We start from the raw sequence: 15,781 nt of genomic DNA on the forward strand, positions 1-15,781 counted from the left end.
AAATGTATTGTAGCCAAGTGGTTCTGTATTTAGGTCAAATTTACATACAGAGTAGGTACATACTAATGCATATTTTCAAATCAGATGTTTTCTAAACTGTAAAATCCATAAAATCATTAAAGTGTATCCATTACTGTTTTTTATATATCTAGCATACTTTATGCTGATATAGTAGGATTCACACGACTGGCCAGTGACTGCTCACCTGGAGAACTTGTGCACATGCTGAATGAACTGTTTGGCAAATTTGACCAAATAGCTAAGGTAAACTTTTGCCTGCTCTTGTAATGAATTACTGTCCTAACACATGCTGATCTTCTTTAGATTAACAGAGCTTACCTCTCAAACTGCTTTACTGGAAAGTATTTTACTCGCTAGGAAATTTGTGAAGTGTGGAATTCACAAATTCTTATTCACATGTTAGAAATTCTTAAAATTTCATGTATGTCCCTGCACCCTTGAATCATCCATGCCAGTCAAACAAATGTCTTTGAATGAAAATATTGCATGCTAAAATTAGCCCTGCAGCATTCAATGAGGCGTAACACTGATTATAACCAGCTTTTAATGCAATGTCATGCAAAATGGTTACATTTAGTTTGCTCTAATGTTTTTTAAAATTCCTGCAAACACCTTGTACTCAGTTATTTGATGGTTAGACACCATACAGTTTGTGCTGAAAGTGTCCTAGATAGAAGATAGATCTCAGTAGTTTTCACTTTCACTGTATACATAAGTTTCTGTCACTGATATTTATCAAACAAACTGATTTCAAAAAGTAAAAAGATTGTTTTTATTTATAATTCACACCGTGTTCTAGCTTTTGGAAGCAGGGTTGTAAATGAACATTTTGATATTTACCTGACCTTTTGTAGCAGAGACTATATTTCACCCTTCTATATGCAGGAAAATGAATGTATGCGGATCAAAATCCTTGGTGACTGTTACTACTGTGTGTCCGGCCTGCCAGAGTCACTGCCGAACCACGCCAAAAACTGTGTAAAAATGGGTCTAGACATGTGTGAGGCCATTAAGTAAGTGCTGCCATGGAGTAAAATTGTTTTTCCAATTTCATTTACTAGAGTTCAGCCTGGTGAATGAATCACTGATGTCAAAAACATGTTGTGACGATCTTCAGATTGTTAGTGTGGTTACTGGAAAACAGAAATAAGTATTAACATACTGATTAGCAGACCTGCAATGAAAACAAAGGACTAATTGTTGTTGCTGTTTTCCGCTTTTTTTAAGTACTTTTCACTGTTTAGTTTTAGTTTTTTTTAAGCAGCATATATTGTATGTCACAGAGTTAGGCTTGTTTTCTGACAGGCTAGATGGCATGCATTGTTTTTTTCCTGCTCCACATTAACAAAACACAACTTTTTGATGTATGACAGGAAAGTACGGGACGCCACAGGGGTTGATATCAACATGCGTGTTGGTGTGCATTCTGGGAATGTCTTGTGTGGTGTCATTGGACTTCAAAAATGGCAGTATGATGTCTGGTCACATGATGTCACACTGGCCAATCACATGGAGGCAGGTGGTGTACCAGGGTAAGTGAGAAGCATATAAAAACATACTGTAAGGCATTTGAATTTCAAAACAGGAAATTATGTCGCTAATTCATATTTTGCCTGGACCAGTGTTTTCTGGCTTGTTGTTTGCTAAATGTCCAGATATATTGTTAATATACACAGGAAACCATTCTTTTATCAAATGTTCCCTTTAAGGCGAGTCCACATCACTTCAGTGACACTGGAACACCTAAATGGTGCCTATAAGGTGGAAGATGGGGATGGACAAGAAAGAGATCCTTACCTGAAGGAACATGGAGTCATCACATATCTGGTCATTAACCCAAAGGTATCACACACATGTCAGATCCAGTAAACGAGAATATTGGACACAGAAGAAAACGCATCAGCATGAGAATTCAAACACGAAACATGTTTGTCCAGGTCGAGCGGCGGAGCCCACAGCATCATTACCGACCCAGAAACACTCTAGATGGAGCCAAGATGAGAGCCTCTGTCAGGATGACCCGCTATCTGGAGTCATGGGGAGCAGCGAAGCCCTTTGCCAACCTGCACCACAGAGACAGCATGACTAATGAGAATGGGAAGATCAATACTGCTGTGTGTAATTTCTTTCTGGACATGTTTTTTCTTGTTTGTCAGTTAATCTGTAGCTGCTAACTTGTCTCTCTTCTCTTGCACTGTGTTTAGGACGTGAAGATGGGGCAGTATCACTTCCAGAGAAGATCAGAAAGGCAAATTACTCATATTATAGCTCCGCACGATTTCGTTTGACAGGATTATCCTCATCTCTTTTTATATTATAAGGACAGCCAAGAAAATGTTTTGATAACATTTTTTTTTTTGCTTTAAGCTTTAAAGTGTGAGTCACTAATGCTATGTGAAAATAACAGATATCTTGTCTCTTACATTTTGTTATCCATTAAAGGACCAAGTCTCAGAAAAAACGGTTTGAGGAGGAGCTCAACGAGAGGATGATCAGGACTTTTGATGGGATAACGTCACAAAAGTATTATTACATACATATAAACATGTATTACTCGTGTTAATATACTCTAAGAACAGACTAGCATATTGTAGATTATCCTACTGCAGATAAGGTCGTGTTTTCTAATAGTACAACTCAATGAACGTGGCTGTGTTAAAACACAATATGTTAATTTATTCATGCCTATATTCTTAGTACTTTAATCTTAATTTAGTTTTCATTTACTTAATGTTCTTTTCTTTTAAATCCACTCTATAACACTGCGTTTATGCTTCCAGACAGTGGCTGAAGTCTGAGGACATTCAAAGAATATCGCTGTTCTTTCACAACAAATCCTTAGAGAAAGAGGTAAGAGGCTTTAGAAGCTGTAAATCTTGTAAGTTACATAAATTTGTCATGTCTAAGTTGAGAAATTTCTTGGAGTAGGATTTAAACGTCTTTTTTATAATGCCTAACCATTTTTTTTCTTAATCTTTTCAGTACAGAGCAACAAACTTGCCGGCCTTTAAATACTATGTCACCTGCGCCTGTTTGATCTTTTTCTGCATTTTCATTGTGCAGATTCTGGTCTTGCCTAAGTATGTGCATTTTATATTTCTTTATATTAGAACTGAAAACATTTTAAATCAATGAGATGGTTTCAGTATGGCGGGTTTGTGTGGTCATTTTGGGGACAACTTTGTTTGGTGGAACAGATTAAACTTCGTTTCAGAGTTTAAACATTCAACTTTTTTTGCAGGACAACAGTCTTGGGAATATCCTTTGGAATGGCTTTTCTCATCCTTTCCCTTATCCTCTTTATATGTTTCATTGGACACCTCCTGGTGAGTAGTGTCTTTATGCAAAGTCAATTCCTCCAGGCATCTTTGTACTTGGTCTTTTCACATCAGCGGATAGGCCTGCTGTTTAATGTAGCCCTTGTGTTCTTAATGTTTATCCTAATGTCATTCCAAAGGCACACGAGTGATCCAAGCGCCTCTCTGGTCAGCTTAACAGCCCATTAAGTGACCCTTAAGTCAACACAAGTGCCACTTTGGTGTAGCTTTGGGGCAATGGTCCAGAGCAGACCGGTTATTCTGTATTATTTCCCAGGTGCCATTTACATGCACAGATGCAATCATCAAATTTTACGCCACACATTGTCATCATCCTGTTTCTAGTGGAATGATTTGTTTCAGGAAATCATTACAGAAAATTTGCACTTTGCAATCACAGAAAATACACCGGTGGGAGTGTGAAAGTTCTAGAAATCACTAACAAAAGTAAAGTAATGTAAGTGCATGTTTAATACATTTGTTCCTGTCTTGAAAACAACATGAAAATATAAGGCAGCTGTTCTCAGGATAAATCTACCGTTTCGGTGGAGTGAAGGGCTAGATTATCACAAACTTTTCCACTGTATAAAAACTGTACAGCTGACCTGTATAATGTGTAGACCCCCCCGCCCCCAAAACAAAGCATTACTGTATTCATCAGGAGATCCTTATTTTGTCTTCTGTGTGAGGCTGCGGATATTTATTAAAGTCAGTATTACGCTGGTCTGTTTCATTTACATTAATACTTGTGTTTTCACAGGCATTTTAATATGACATGTAATGAAATGACATAAAAAACTGAAGGTACTATAAAATTTTATAGGCCACGGGTCCATGCAACCTCGCTCATTCTTTGATGGCTTTAATTCTTAGTAAGTGTGCATCAGCTGCTGGTTCTGACCTCGGCCCCCCGTGGATGTCGCTGAACTCTTTAAAGACAAAACTAGAAAAACACTTTATAAACAACCTGTTGCCTTTATATCGGAATTGTTTGGCATTGCTGGTTCGTGCTCTGTTTCATGTTGTGTCATGAAAATGTTTGCGTATTGGGAAATTTGCAGTATCTCAGGAAGATGCTTGCAGGGCTACTGTGTAATAACACAGAATCAGCCTACGGTAAATTTTATGATTCCTTTTGTCAGACCACATGTCAAATACCTCATGTGAGTTAGATAAACTAAATATGATACAATTCCACATTTAAATAATACTTATTTATAATTTCTTTCCTGGATTGGAAGCACTGAACATCTTTGACCAGTCAGTTTTTGTTTTTTTACCTATTTAGACTTAGCCTTTTTTAGTCGCTGAAAATAGCTTCTGTTTATTTAGAAAATTAAATATATATATATAAAAACAGAAATACAAAAAAGGGAGACCTCTTTGCTTTAAGAAATCTTTGCCGCAGAGTCTTTTATCTTAAGTAGCAAAGTTATTTAAAAGTGACTAATTGAATCTTATGTAAGCACTCACGTCTCTTACATTGATCAACTTGAAATGCTTTCATTTCACTTCATTCATCATTTACATTTAGGTTCTAGGCATCCAAATAGCTGTTCTAACAAAATGGTCCACAAATATCTTGATTTCAGACCAAAATGATTGCCTCACTAACTCTACATTTCCAATTTTCCCTGTGGTATAAAATAGTCTGCCATCCTTAGTATATTGCAATTTACATCTCTGAGCTATTTAAATGTGACATCCACTCAGCCCTAGTGATGCTCCGATATTTGCTCTGAGATAATCAAGTAAACGATTTGGGTTCTCGCTCTCATTGCTTCACAATGGAACAAACTGTCTGTAACTGACCTGGCACAGGAAGATTTCAATAAATCTTTGATAATAAACAGTAAACATTAAGTATAAAGTGGCTATGTTGTGCTGCCGGGGTTAGACATGAGGTGCATGATTGCACAGTCTCTGTTGCTCTAAAGTGACTCTAAATAATATTAATTTCCTTTTTGAACCAGGGTTTGAATCTAGTTAATATCCCATTTTGTCATTATTTAATTATAATAATAACAAAAGAAACACAGGTACTATTACAAGTAGTTTCTAATAAAAATGATTATTGTTGATCATTTCTAAACAGTGTTGTTCATGATAAAGTCACTTAAAGTTGTAATTTTGCAGCTCTGTTATTTCATTTGTGTTGAAATTAAAATGTTGGAATTAATTGCTATGAACTTAAGTGGAACCCTCTCCATCATTATATGGCTCTCGGAATTTTTCCTTTGCCCTGCTGAGGAAATACAGGTTAATCAGAAAGTGTTGCTTCTGCGTCTGAACTTATGTTTAGTTTAGTTTGTGTCACACTAGTTATCTTTAGTCAACAAAAGCAATGAATTTGCTCTTTAGCACTTGGTTGTTGAGATTATTGTAACTAGCTTGTCCATCGTTGTGGCTTCCTTTGCGTGTGACATATTTGTGACATTATATCCCAGCTCTTTCATACCTTATTGCATTTGTGTGTTGTGTGTCTACGTGTTCCTGCAGCACTGCAGTAAAAGCACCTCCACTTCTTGGATGTGGTTGCTGAGGTCATCAGTTATTATTGCCAACAAACCATGGCCCCGCATCACTCTCACCATGACAACCACAGCTCTAATACTTATAATGGCAGTCTTCAACATGGTAAGCTTTTTCTATGTGCAGGTACTACACTGAGGGAGTGGGACCACACCTTTCAGGCTTTACGAGGAATATATATAGCAGTCCTTCTGATAACACATCTCCTATTTGTAACTGCAGCATAATTAGAAAGTAAAATGCGGCATGTTATCTCACAAAAATAAATGGGCTTCTTTAAAATTATATTCTTAACAACCTTGCAGAATACAAATGAATAATATAAAAATGATATCTTCATTTACTGCAGCAAGAAGCAAGTCAGTCATCATGTTTAGAGCCTGTGGAAAATATTATGTAGCATTCATTAATATGCCCTTCCCCTCCCCTCTTCCTTTTTTCTTTTTTTTCTTGCTTGTAAATTAAGCCTGAAAAATATTTAACTACAGAGCAAATATCTTGCATTGTTTCTTTGCAGTGAGTCTATCAATTGGCTCCTAAGACCAGAAGATTGTTTACCCAGCATTTCATAAAAGTGCCAAGACAATTTGCGTGCAGTGATGACTGAATGCTGTATTTAACATTTACATCGTTGCTTTGATTTTCTATATTTATTTTCCGATTTATCTGATTGAGGTTTATTTTTGTAGACAAGGAAGCCCATCAAAACATAAAGCCTCAGACAAAGGTGGGATGGAAGCCTGAGGCTTGAAAGGAAGCTGCGTGATAAAGCACAATGTCAGGACCCTGGTTTAGACCTTCACACAAATCGATTCCAGAGATTATAATCGTATTTTGCGTCTGACTTGGGTCAGTCGCTCAGGGCGTATGAACCAAATTAACCTGGCTTTGCTCAGCGGGGCAGCCAATCCTCATTTTATCCTGCAGGTTCACTTTAAACGACGTTGTTGAATGCTTGTCACTATTGGCCTCTTATCTAACAAGATTCTATTTTCCTCCTGCAAGTCTAATGCAGACTACTTCATCTTGTCCCATGCTGATGTGCAAAGAGGCAGGCAGAGAAAGCGTATTTATAATTTGCATGACAATTCCCTGGATTGTTTTCTGTGGTCCTGAATTTCTGTTGACTTTGTGTTTTTCTTCTAGTTCTTTTTGGAAGACAGCGTGCTGCCTCCAGTTCCTAATTACAATTCATCCAATGAAACACTGTTTTACAATAAAGAGGAACTAATCACCCTCTCTGGGAAAAACAATTTCTACCTTCCTGTAAGACAAACATTGTCATCATCATCATACTTTATTCAGAAATTTGTTACTTTAGGTTTTTGTTTTTCTACAAATTTTCAGTTACTCCTCCTCCTCCTTCTGTATAGTATTTAATTTACAGTTGCATCCTGGGCCTGATCTCCTGCTCAGTGTTCCTGAGGATAAACTACGAGCTGAAGATGATTATCATGTTGACAGCAGTTGTGGTCTACAATGTCATTATCCTACAAACACATGCCTCCCTGCTGGACGAATACAGCAGATTTCTGTACGAGACCGAAAGCCTTGACAGGTAGGCTTAAAGTGAAAAACAGGAACACTTCGGGGGGAGCATGAGATGGATGAAAACAGTCAAAGAGGGTTAGGAGACTGTGATGGTAGCCCGAGGAGGAAGTTCTGAGCAAACTGAGAAATGGTAAATTATATTTTTTTGCAGCTATAAGGCATGCTACGATAAAAGAGGAGGTGAATGGGTTAGCTTAAGATTTTATAGCAGTAAAATGTTAATGCACCACTTATTCACTAGGGAAGTAGACAACTGCTTTAGAGTTAAAATCTATATTTAAAAAGTCAGAGACCAAGCTTCATTGAATAGTTTCCCTATGTGCCATGATGCACCCACCCATGCAGAAAGAAAAGGAAAAAGCTAATCATGCTATGATAGGAAGTGCCAAACTTTATAAGAACGAGTGTCTATATATAGATAGTATATAAGAATCAATTAAACATGATGTAGTATGAGAAATATGTTTTATGAGTTACTGTTACTTCTTGTAAAATAAATGGCACCAAAATGTTTCTGCTTGTTTCTATGTCTACTCATGTTAATTTGAGACATCACAAGGCATCAGAGGCGCTCCCATCTTTCAGGATGTCACCCAGTATTTGATGAACTCAGACTTGCCATCATAGTATTAAATGGCTGTTATTATTTAACTCATGCAAAGGAAGTTTTTGCTCTGTCCCCCAAGTCACAGCTGAGCTGAGCTGCTAAGAGAGACTATAGAGATGTTGGGACATTAAGAGACAAATCTTCCCCCATAGATGAGCATAACTGAATTAACCCTTACAGATTATGACATCAATTGTAATTTCACTAGAAAATATGGATTTCGTCTGAGCTGGAAGACAGGTTTTTGAATGTAATTTCTAACAAAAAATTTTTGACGTCTAAAGCATCATTAGCTTCTTCTTTGTGAGCAAATAAATGTCAGCAGATGTCTAAATTGTCTGATTTCCCACCAAGGACGGCACTTTTCTGTCTTGTTATGGGCGTTACTGTCCCGGACTGTAAAACTGATAAATCTGAAAAGTTTTGATAATTTTTCTAGTTGGAAAAATCTTAACAGCTGTTATTTCTTTAATTAAAAGAAGAAGAAGAATCACAGCTGCAGTGCGTCTACTTTTCATCTCCAGTTTTTACTGGAGATAAGATTAAGAGTAAAAATGTAAAATGTGCTTCCTTATATTAGAATGCAGGTCTTTTGACAGTTTAAATGTTTTTAGCATCAGCTTTCATCCAATATGCTTTGGGCTTGGACTGTGTGGGAGTCTACGTTGATAAAACCTTGCTTTTTATGATAGTGGAAGACTGAAGTTTTATATTCAAGAGTTTGTGCAGAGCTGTATCTCTGAGGATCATGAACACTTGCTTTTTTTTTTCCTTCTTGAGAAATGTCTCTAGTCGATACACCCTTGCAGGAGGGCTAACCCCCCTCCGAAACGCATCCAGTAAACAAGCTCTTGTCACAGCAAAGCAGAAGCGACAGTCTTAATTAAGTGACAGGTTGGAATAAAACGCTCTGCTAGACATCTCTACTGACTGCAGTCAAAAATCCCCTTTCTCATCTATAACTTTTAGTTTTCTAGCCCTCTTTTGCTGTTCTATCTTTTTGTTGTTGTTGTTGTTCAGTCGCATTTTATTTCTGTCTTTATCTTTTTCTTATCTTACAAAAACATTTGTCTATTTTTTTCCTGCCCAGACCAGGAGTTCTCAAAGACCTGAAGACTATGGGCTCTATATCCCTCTTTATCTTCTTCATCACTCTGCTTGTGCTTGCCAGGCAGGTAAGTCTAAGCTGTAATAGTCTGAATGGCGTTGTCATCGGTCTCCTGCTGCACAGTTTATCGCTAAAAGAAAAGTAGTTTTCGTCTGTGTGCCATTATTACACCATCATTGGACTTTTTCCATTCTTTTTAGCTGCGGGTTTTGGATGTTGATGGAAAGTTATTTTTACTGTATTTGCAAAATGTAAAAAACCAAAAAAAATCCTCTGATTTAGAAATTTTCCCATGTGATGTGTTCTTACCAGCTGCTAGCTTAGTCTTTTGAAGCATGTTGAGAGCATTGCTAAGCTTTAGCCTTATCTTTTACCTACCTTCCTTTAGATTCTTTGACCCTTAATGGTCTCTCATAGATTAACACATTTTAATGCCACTAATGTTTTACGTGACTCATTTCTTATATGTCACAACGGCGATGCTTTGGATGATTATAAATGCAGACAAATTTGTAGCTCTGATGCTGCTGGTTCTGCCTCTCTCTCTGTATCTCTTTATTATCTCAGAGCTTTGTGAGGAAAAAACAGTGGCTCTCATTTATCTTCTAAGTGAAAATCAATCAGTGAACTTGGTAGAAATGGTTAAGCTTTTTGGCTGCTGTGACACACTGAAAGAGAGGCATCTTTAGACCAATTTGTGTAACCTCCCTCAGTCACTCAGGGGCAGCGATTTACATCAGCAAGTCTGCTGTTACTCAGATGTAATTTGAGATTTAGTAGTGAGAGAGAAACCAGAGGCTGGAGAGTAACATGTTCTTCTGACTTGTTTGGGGGTTCTGCTGAATTGTTCGTACTAGAATTGGAGCATCGTATTTGTACAGCCCGAGGCCTGTACTATATGACGAAGGATTTTTTGCTTAGGGAGGTAACCTATACACTTAAAGTGCAATGGAGCAGGTTATGTTTAAGATGAACAAATAAACAGCTACATCATTACTTCCTATTGACCACCGAGACCTTGATGCTAAAAGCGTCTAAAGAGTGTTTTTTCACCAGTATTTTGCGTAAGAAATGCAGATTCTTTTTTTTTTGTTATACATGTACACAGTATATCATAAATAAAGTATATTACTTTGCATAGGTTAGAATAGTGTCACATTCAGGATTTTGTCACTCAGGGAGAGTAGGCATGGTCAAAGGAATATTGCTGTTTCATTTTTAAATGGGATGGAGCTGATCACCTGGGCTCTACTGTGTACTGTCAGCAAGGCTGCTGGAAATGGTTTTCACTGTGGATGCTGTGGATGTCCTGAAAAGCTACGACAGAACTGGATACTGACACTTAATCAATTTTCCTGTAGACTCCTGTTGGTGGCCGCAACAACACCACGCCAACGGACTCTGTTCTGGACCGTTCTCTTCAGCTGGGTCCACGTCTTTCCGGCGCCCTTCACTTCGCTCTCGACAGATCTTCTCCATGTCTGTTTGGGTCTCCCCACTCTCCTTTTCCCTTGAAGGTTCCAGTCCAGTGCTTGCCTTGTGACGTTGTCTAGTGGTTTTCGAAGTATGTGGCCTATCCAGCCCCATTTTCTCTTCTTGATGTCTTGATCAACTGGGTTCTGGCTGGTTCCCTTCCACAGGTCTGTGTTTGAGATCTTCTCAGGCCATCTGATGTTGACGATGTGTCGCAAGCACTTGTTGATGAAAATCTGTATCTTGCTGGTAGTGGTGTTGGTCACTCGCCACGTCTCGGACCCATACAGGAGGACTGCTTTCACGTTTCTGTTGAAGATGCAGATCTTGCTGCGCTGAGATAAGGCTTTGGAGTTCCAGATGGGTCGCAGGGTGTTGAATGCAAGCCTTGCTTTGTTGATCCGGCTCCTAACGTCTTCATCTGTGCCGCCATCACTGTTGACTATGCTTTCTAGGTAGACAAAGCGGTTGGTTTCCACCAAGTCTTGTCCCTGTAGCTGCAGTGGATGTTCTTGTCGGTTGTTCAACCGCATCACCTCCGTTTTTCTGACATTGATCTTCAGGCCGGTCTTTTCTGCCTCCTCAGCGAGCCGTGTAAGCTTGGACTGTGCATGTTGCTGCTTATGGGACAGAAGGCTGATATCGTCTGCAAAATCCAGGTCCTCCAGCTGTTTGGTGAGGGTCCACTGGATGCCGGTGTTGCTGCTCTCTGTGGTTCTTCTCATGATCCAGCCCATGACGATCAGGAAGATTGTTGGTGACAGCATGCAGCCTTGCCTCAGTCCAGTTTTCACTGCGCAGGGGTTGGTCATTTTTCCATTGTGGATGATCCGGCAGGACGAGTCTTCATAAAGCTGTTGGATGATGTTGATGAGCTTCTGCGGGATTCTGTAGTACTGCATCAGTTTCCACATGGTCGTCCCTTTAGCTAAATGCGCTTTTCAGAGAGAGTTAAATGTATTTGAAGAATACAAATTACTGAAGTAGTTGTCTCTACCATAAGGTGTAATTATATCTGCACCATAAATAATAAATTCTATTTATTAATATCTAAAGTGTTACATGCGCTTCTGATTTGTGTACACACAGTTTTTAAATTACTGCCTCTATTTTTGTTGCTGGCTGTAACATGTGGTAATATCTGTGCTGTCCAATCCGGTCATCTGCAGTGCTTGATCATAATTGTCCCGTCCTGCGAGCACGTTTTTCCTTGGTTGGTCATTTTTATTTACCAGATCAGTTCACTGCATATGACAATTAAACAGGATTGACTAGAGTTGCCATCACAGACTACCTGAGGTGTGAGTGCTGAAGAAAAGGAAAAAAAATAATCAATCCCATCAGAGCCTTTAATTCTACCTGATCCTGGAACATTTTATTCCACTTGTCCTTCCTGATCTTGGGCTCTGAAGAAGGCCTTGTTATTACACTGGTGAAGTAACTACATCATTTAAGCAAAGCTGCAAAAATCACTGGGTCAGTCTTGTCTGCCTTGACCAAAAGTCATACTGTATGAGGTTTTTGTAAATGTGCCTAAATTCTTGCATTTTTGTACATTTCATGTCCTAAGGCTTGTTGGTGTCCATATTTGTGGCTGTTTCTGTTTTTCTCTGTGACTTCTTGGAAGAAAGCTGTACAGCTATACCTTCAGTCTCTTTACCTCTGTGTCCTCTTGTAACAGAATGAATATTACTGTAGGTTAGACTTTCTCTGGAAGAACAAGTTCAAGAAGGAGTGTGAGGAGATTGAAACCATGGAGAACCTCAACCGCGTTTTGCTGGAGAATGTCCTGCCCGCGCATGTCGCAGAGCACTTCCTGGCCCGTAACTGGAAGAATGAGGTAGGAATTTATAATCTGTGGTGTTTTTTATAATAATAACTAATGTAAATGTAACATTATCCAGATTTTATTTTCACAATAGCTACAGGACTAATGAATGTAGAATTACACAGAGGACTTCAAAGTGCTTGTTTATGTGCAAAGTTCTTTTGCGTTCATTCGCTGATGCATCAGAAAAGAAGGATGTTTAATTCAGGATATCAAGACACAATTGTCAAATGCAAAATATTGAATACACTGTTTTAAAATGTGTGATTAATTTAAACTGAAATATTCATTGGTTGTTTATTAAAATAATAAGGGCTAAAGCTCAGATTTTTATTTTGAAAGTGCAAACTTTAAATGAACCTGACACTTGTTTTGTAGTGTGACAGTATGATGCCTCGCATGACTCATTCATCGCTGTAAATCCTGTTACATCCCCTGAAGTTTTAGATCTGAGGGAGTTCAGAGAATGTGGCATCCTGGAGGTCATGTAAGATTAAACAGGAGAGCAGCATCTGCTGCAGAAATCCTGAGTGACGAGTCAGCAGTTGACTTCATTTCTGTTCTTGAACAGGGTCCAAGAACAAGATGCTCTAATGAGATTTAAAGCAACTGTTTGTTGTTTTTTTGGATGGTGGTTTGGGTGATTTGCCTCCTTTAATTTGTCAATTATGTTTCATGTGCTGCCCAGTGATTGATTTTTACTTGTTTTGAATAAAACACAGAAAACCCCCAATATGCGGTGCAGATCCCATATTTGTCTTTCAAAATCTCTTCATCTGTAATTTATCAGTTTCATAACAAATTTTACAGCATTGTTTTGCACCTGCACAAGCTAACGACTCCACTCTGTCTTCTGCTTCTCTTTGTCATCCAGGATCTGTACCACCAGTCCTACGACCTGGTGTGTGTCATGTTTGCCTCTATCCCAGACTTTAAAGAGTTCTACACTGAGTCTGACGTCAACAAAGAAGGATTAGAGTGCCTCAGGCTCCTCAACGAAATCATTGCTGACTTTGATGAGGTAAATACCCAGATCACCACAAAAACAGACAGAAACCGTGATACCATTGCACTGCTTGACTCAGTGAAGAGCATTGCTTTTTACAGATTCATACAATTAGGTTTTATTGTCTGTGCTGCTATAAATTTGGGTTTTATTCAGTTGAGCTGTGTTTGTATTTCCATGTGTAGTTGCTTTCCAAACCGAAGTTCAGCGGTGTGGAAAAGATCAAGACCATTGGCAGCACTTATATGGCTGCTACTGGGCTGAACACATCACCAGGGCCTGAATACACATCACAGGTAGGCCCATTACAAAGACATCATCATTTTTGCGTGACTGCCGTATGCACATTATGCAAGAACCTAATGTGTTTCTAGTTGTGCTTTTTTATGTTTCCCAGGAACATGACAGGCAGTATATGCACATAGGGACCATGGTAGAGTTTGCATTTGCCTTGATGGGAAAACTGGATCTTATCAACAAACACTCGTTCAATGACTTCAAACTCAGAGTTGGTGAGTTATGCAGAGAAGCTGAAATTAAATACAAAGTAATGTATATAATATTTTATATATACAGGACTACACTGTAATCGTTCACATATTTAAGTGTACTGACCTCACATGACAATTGAAAATGAGTGGTTTAAACTGATTAATTAAATTCCACAGCTCGTTTCAGGTAAATGACATGATGTAACAAGATACTATCACTGCAGTGGGAGTTTCATTCCTTGTTGCCGCCTTCTCGTTATGATATTTTCTGGAATCCCACTTCTAGAGTTTTGTATGAAAAGCAGGAATCAGCTTGACTGCAATACATCCAAAATTGCACTGTCATGGAGCCTCTATGCATCCCTTGTTTGTGTAGAGTTCCTGTAAGATGTAGAGTGCACAGATGTCTGAAAAAAACAAGACTAACGCTTATTTATGCAGTAAGACTAAAATAAGAGGTAGAACAGCAGGAAGGCATACTCCAGCTCCCTCTGTGCAATAAGAGTCAGAGTTCGATACCTTCAACCTGTGTCTTAAGATCTCAGCATGGGATGCACCATTAACTCAGCAGTGTGCGTGAGTGACTGTACATCCCTGCTGCTTCCAGATGGGGCTGAAAATGCTCCATGAGAGAGCCGTACACACCCTCACCCACTGGGACTGGACCGAACCAGTAGCTGTGAGACTGTATGCGCCTCCTGCACACTTGAGCAGATTGCAATTTCCAACAATCTGGAGACTGAGTCAGAAGCTCAGTCAAAGAGAGGCCCAGTGTCATCTCAGTGCTGCGAACAGCCTCCAGACTGCTGGGGATTAAGAGTTGAGCTGCATTTAGCTCGCCCTCTGTTTCATGTTCTGATGAAATCTTGTGAAAAGCTTTGTTCGTTCTCAAAGCAGTAGGGTTCCTGCTCAAGTCGGCTTTGAGCAGCACTCAATAGTTAATCAGTGGCATCAACATTTGATTTTGATACATTTTCAACAAGTAGGAAATCTAAAAAAGCAGTTTATATTTGTAACTATAAAATAATAATGTAATTCCAAATGAATGGCAGCAATAGGGACACTGTCTGAAAGATTTACTAAAATGTTTCCTTTGTCAGGTATTAACCATGGTCCAGTGATAGCTGGAGTCATTGGGGCCCAGAAACCCCAGTATGATATCTGGGGAAACACTGTGAATGTAGCCAGCAGAATGGACAGCACCGGAGTCCTGGGGAAAATACAGGTAAATGATTTGGGGAACGTTTGAGTTTAATGGTAAATGGCCTGCATTTGTATAGCGCTTTTCTAGTCCATAGGACCCCAAAGCGCTTTACACTACATTCAGTCATCCACCCATTCACACACACATTCACACACTAAATTAAAGACATAAATAAAATAAAAAAAAACCCCACTTACCCTGCCTATTCACTGCAATACTAAATGTTAAGACAGCTGTCAAACATCAGCTGGTATTTTATTCTGATAGTTTCTTTCAAAGGACCAGCAGACCTCCTTCTTCATACTGCAGACATTTAAATGGCAATACGGATGCTTAAAAAGATAAAACTCTTCTTTCTTATGTGCCATTTATTACAGCAAGGACATCTCATCTTCTTGACATCACATGGCATCGTCAAATCCTATCTTATGTCATGTCTGAGCACTGATAAGACAGAATGGTTTTTCAGCTGCTGCATGGCATGTGGCTGTGGCAATCATTCAGTCTTCAGAGGGCTGTATTACATTTCGCGGCCTGTACACATTTGATAGAGCCATCTGCTGTGCAGTGCGGCACAACTACAGGGCTCGCAATTGCATTCCATGATTTCCGGTTGATATTTTAAGACAGATAGAAGGCAGAA

At 38.9% G+C, this 15,781-nt stretch overlaps 1 protein-coding gene across 5 annotated transcripts in view; it reads left to right on the top strand.

Annotated features, from left to right (window-relative positions):
* Positions 1-15,781, top strand: part of adcy2a (adenylate cyclase 2a) — a 66,823-nt gene that overhangs the window by 48,115 nt on the left and 2,927 nt on the right. For all 5 annotated transcript variants that reach the window (XM_082550833.1, XM_082550835.1, XM_082550831.1 and 2 more), the window contains 19 exons: positions 153-264; positions 907-1,034; positions 1,395-1,553; positions 1,731-1,863; positions 1,959-2,135; positions 2,226-2,269; positions 2,464-2,544; positions 2,802-2,871; positions 3,004-3,101; positions 3,263-3,347; positions 5,838-5,975; positions 7,017-7,136; positions 7,244-7,428; positions 9,119-9,203; positions 12,291-12,449; positions 13,312-13,458; positions 13,629-13,739; positions 13,841-13,955; positions 15,035-15,159. In XM_082550833.1, coding sequence (XP_082406959.1) covers positions 153-264; positions 907-1,034; positions 1,395-1,553; positions 1,731-1,863; positions 1,959-2,135; positions 2,226-2,269; positions 2,464-2,544; positions 2,802-2,871; positions 3,004-3,101; positions 3,263-3,347; positions 5,838-5,975; positions 7,017-7,136; positions 7,244-7,428; positions 9,119-9,203; positions 12,291-12,449; positions 13,312-13,458; positions 13,629-13,739; positions 13,841-13,955; positions 15,035-15,159 — 2,272 coding nt within the window. The remainder of the gene's footprint in view (positions 1-152; positions 265-906; positions 1,035-1,394; positions 1,554-1,730; positions 1,864-1,958; positions 2,136-2,225; positions 2,270-2,463; positions 2,545-2,801; positions 2,872-3,003; positions 3,102-3,262; positions 3,348-5,837; positions 5,976-7,016; positions 7,137-7,243; positions 7,429-9,118; positions 9,204-12,290; positions 12,450-13,311; positions 13,459-13,628; positions 13,740-13,840; positions 13,956-15,034; positions 15,160-15,781) is intronic.

Source organism: Aulonocara stuartgranti (genome assembly GCF_965226115.1).
Source record: "Aulonocara stuartgranti genome assembly, chromosome: 11".
Taxonomy (NCBI): Eukaryota; Metazoa; Chordata; class Actinopteri; order Cichliformes; family Cichlidae; genus Aulonocara; species Aulonocara stuartgranti.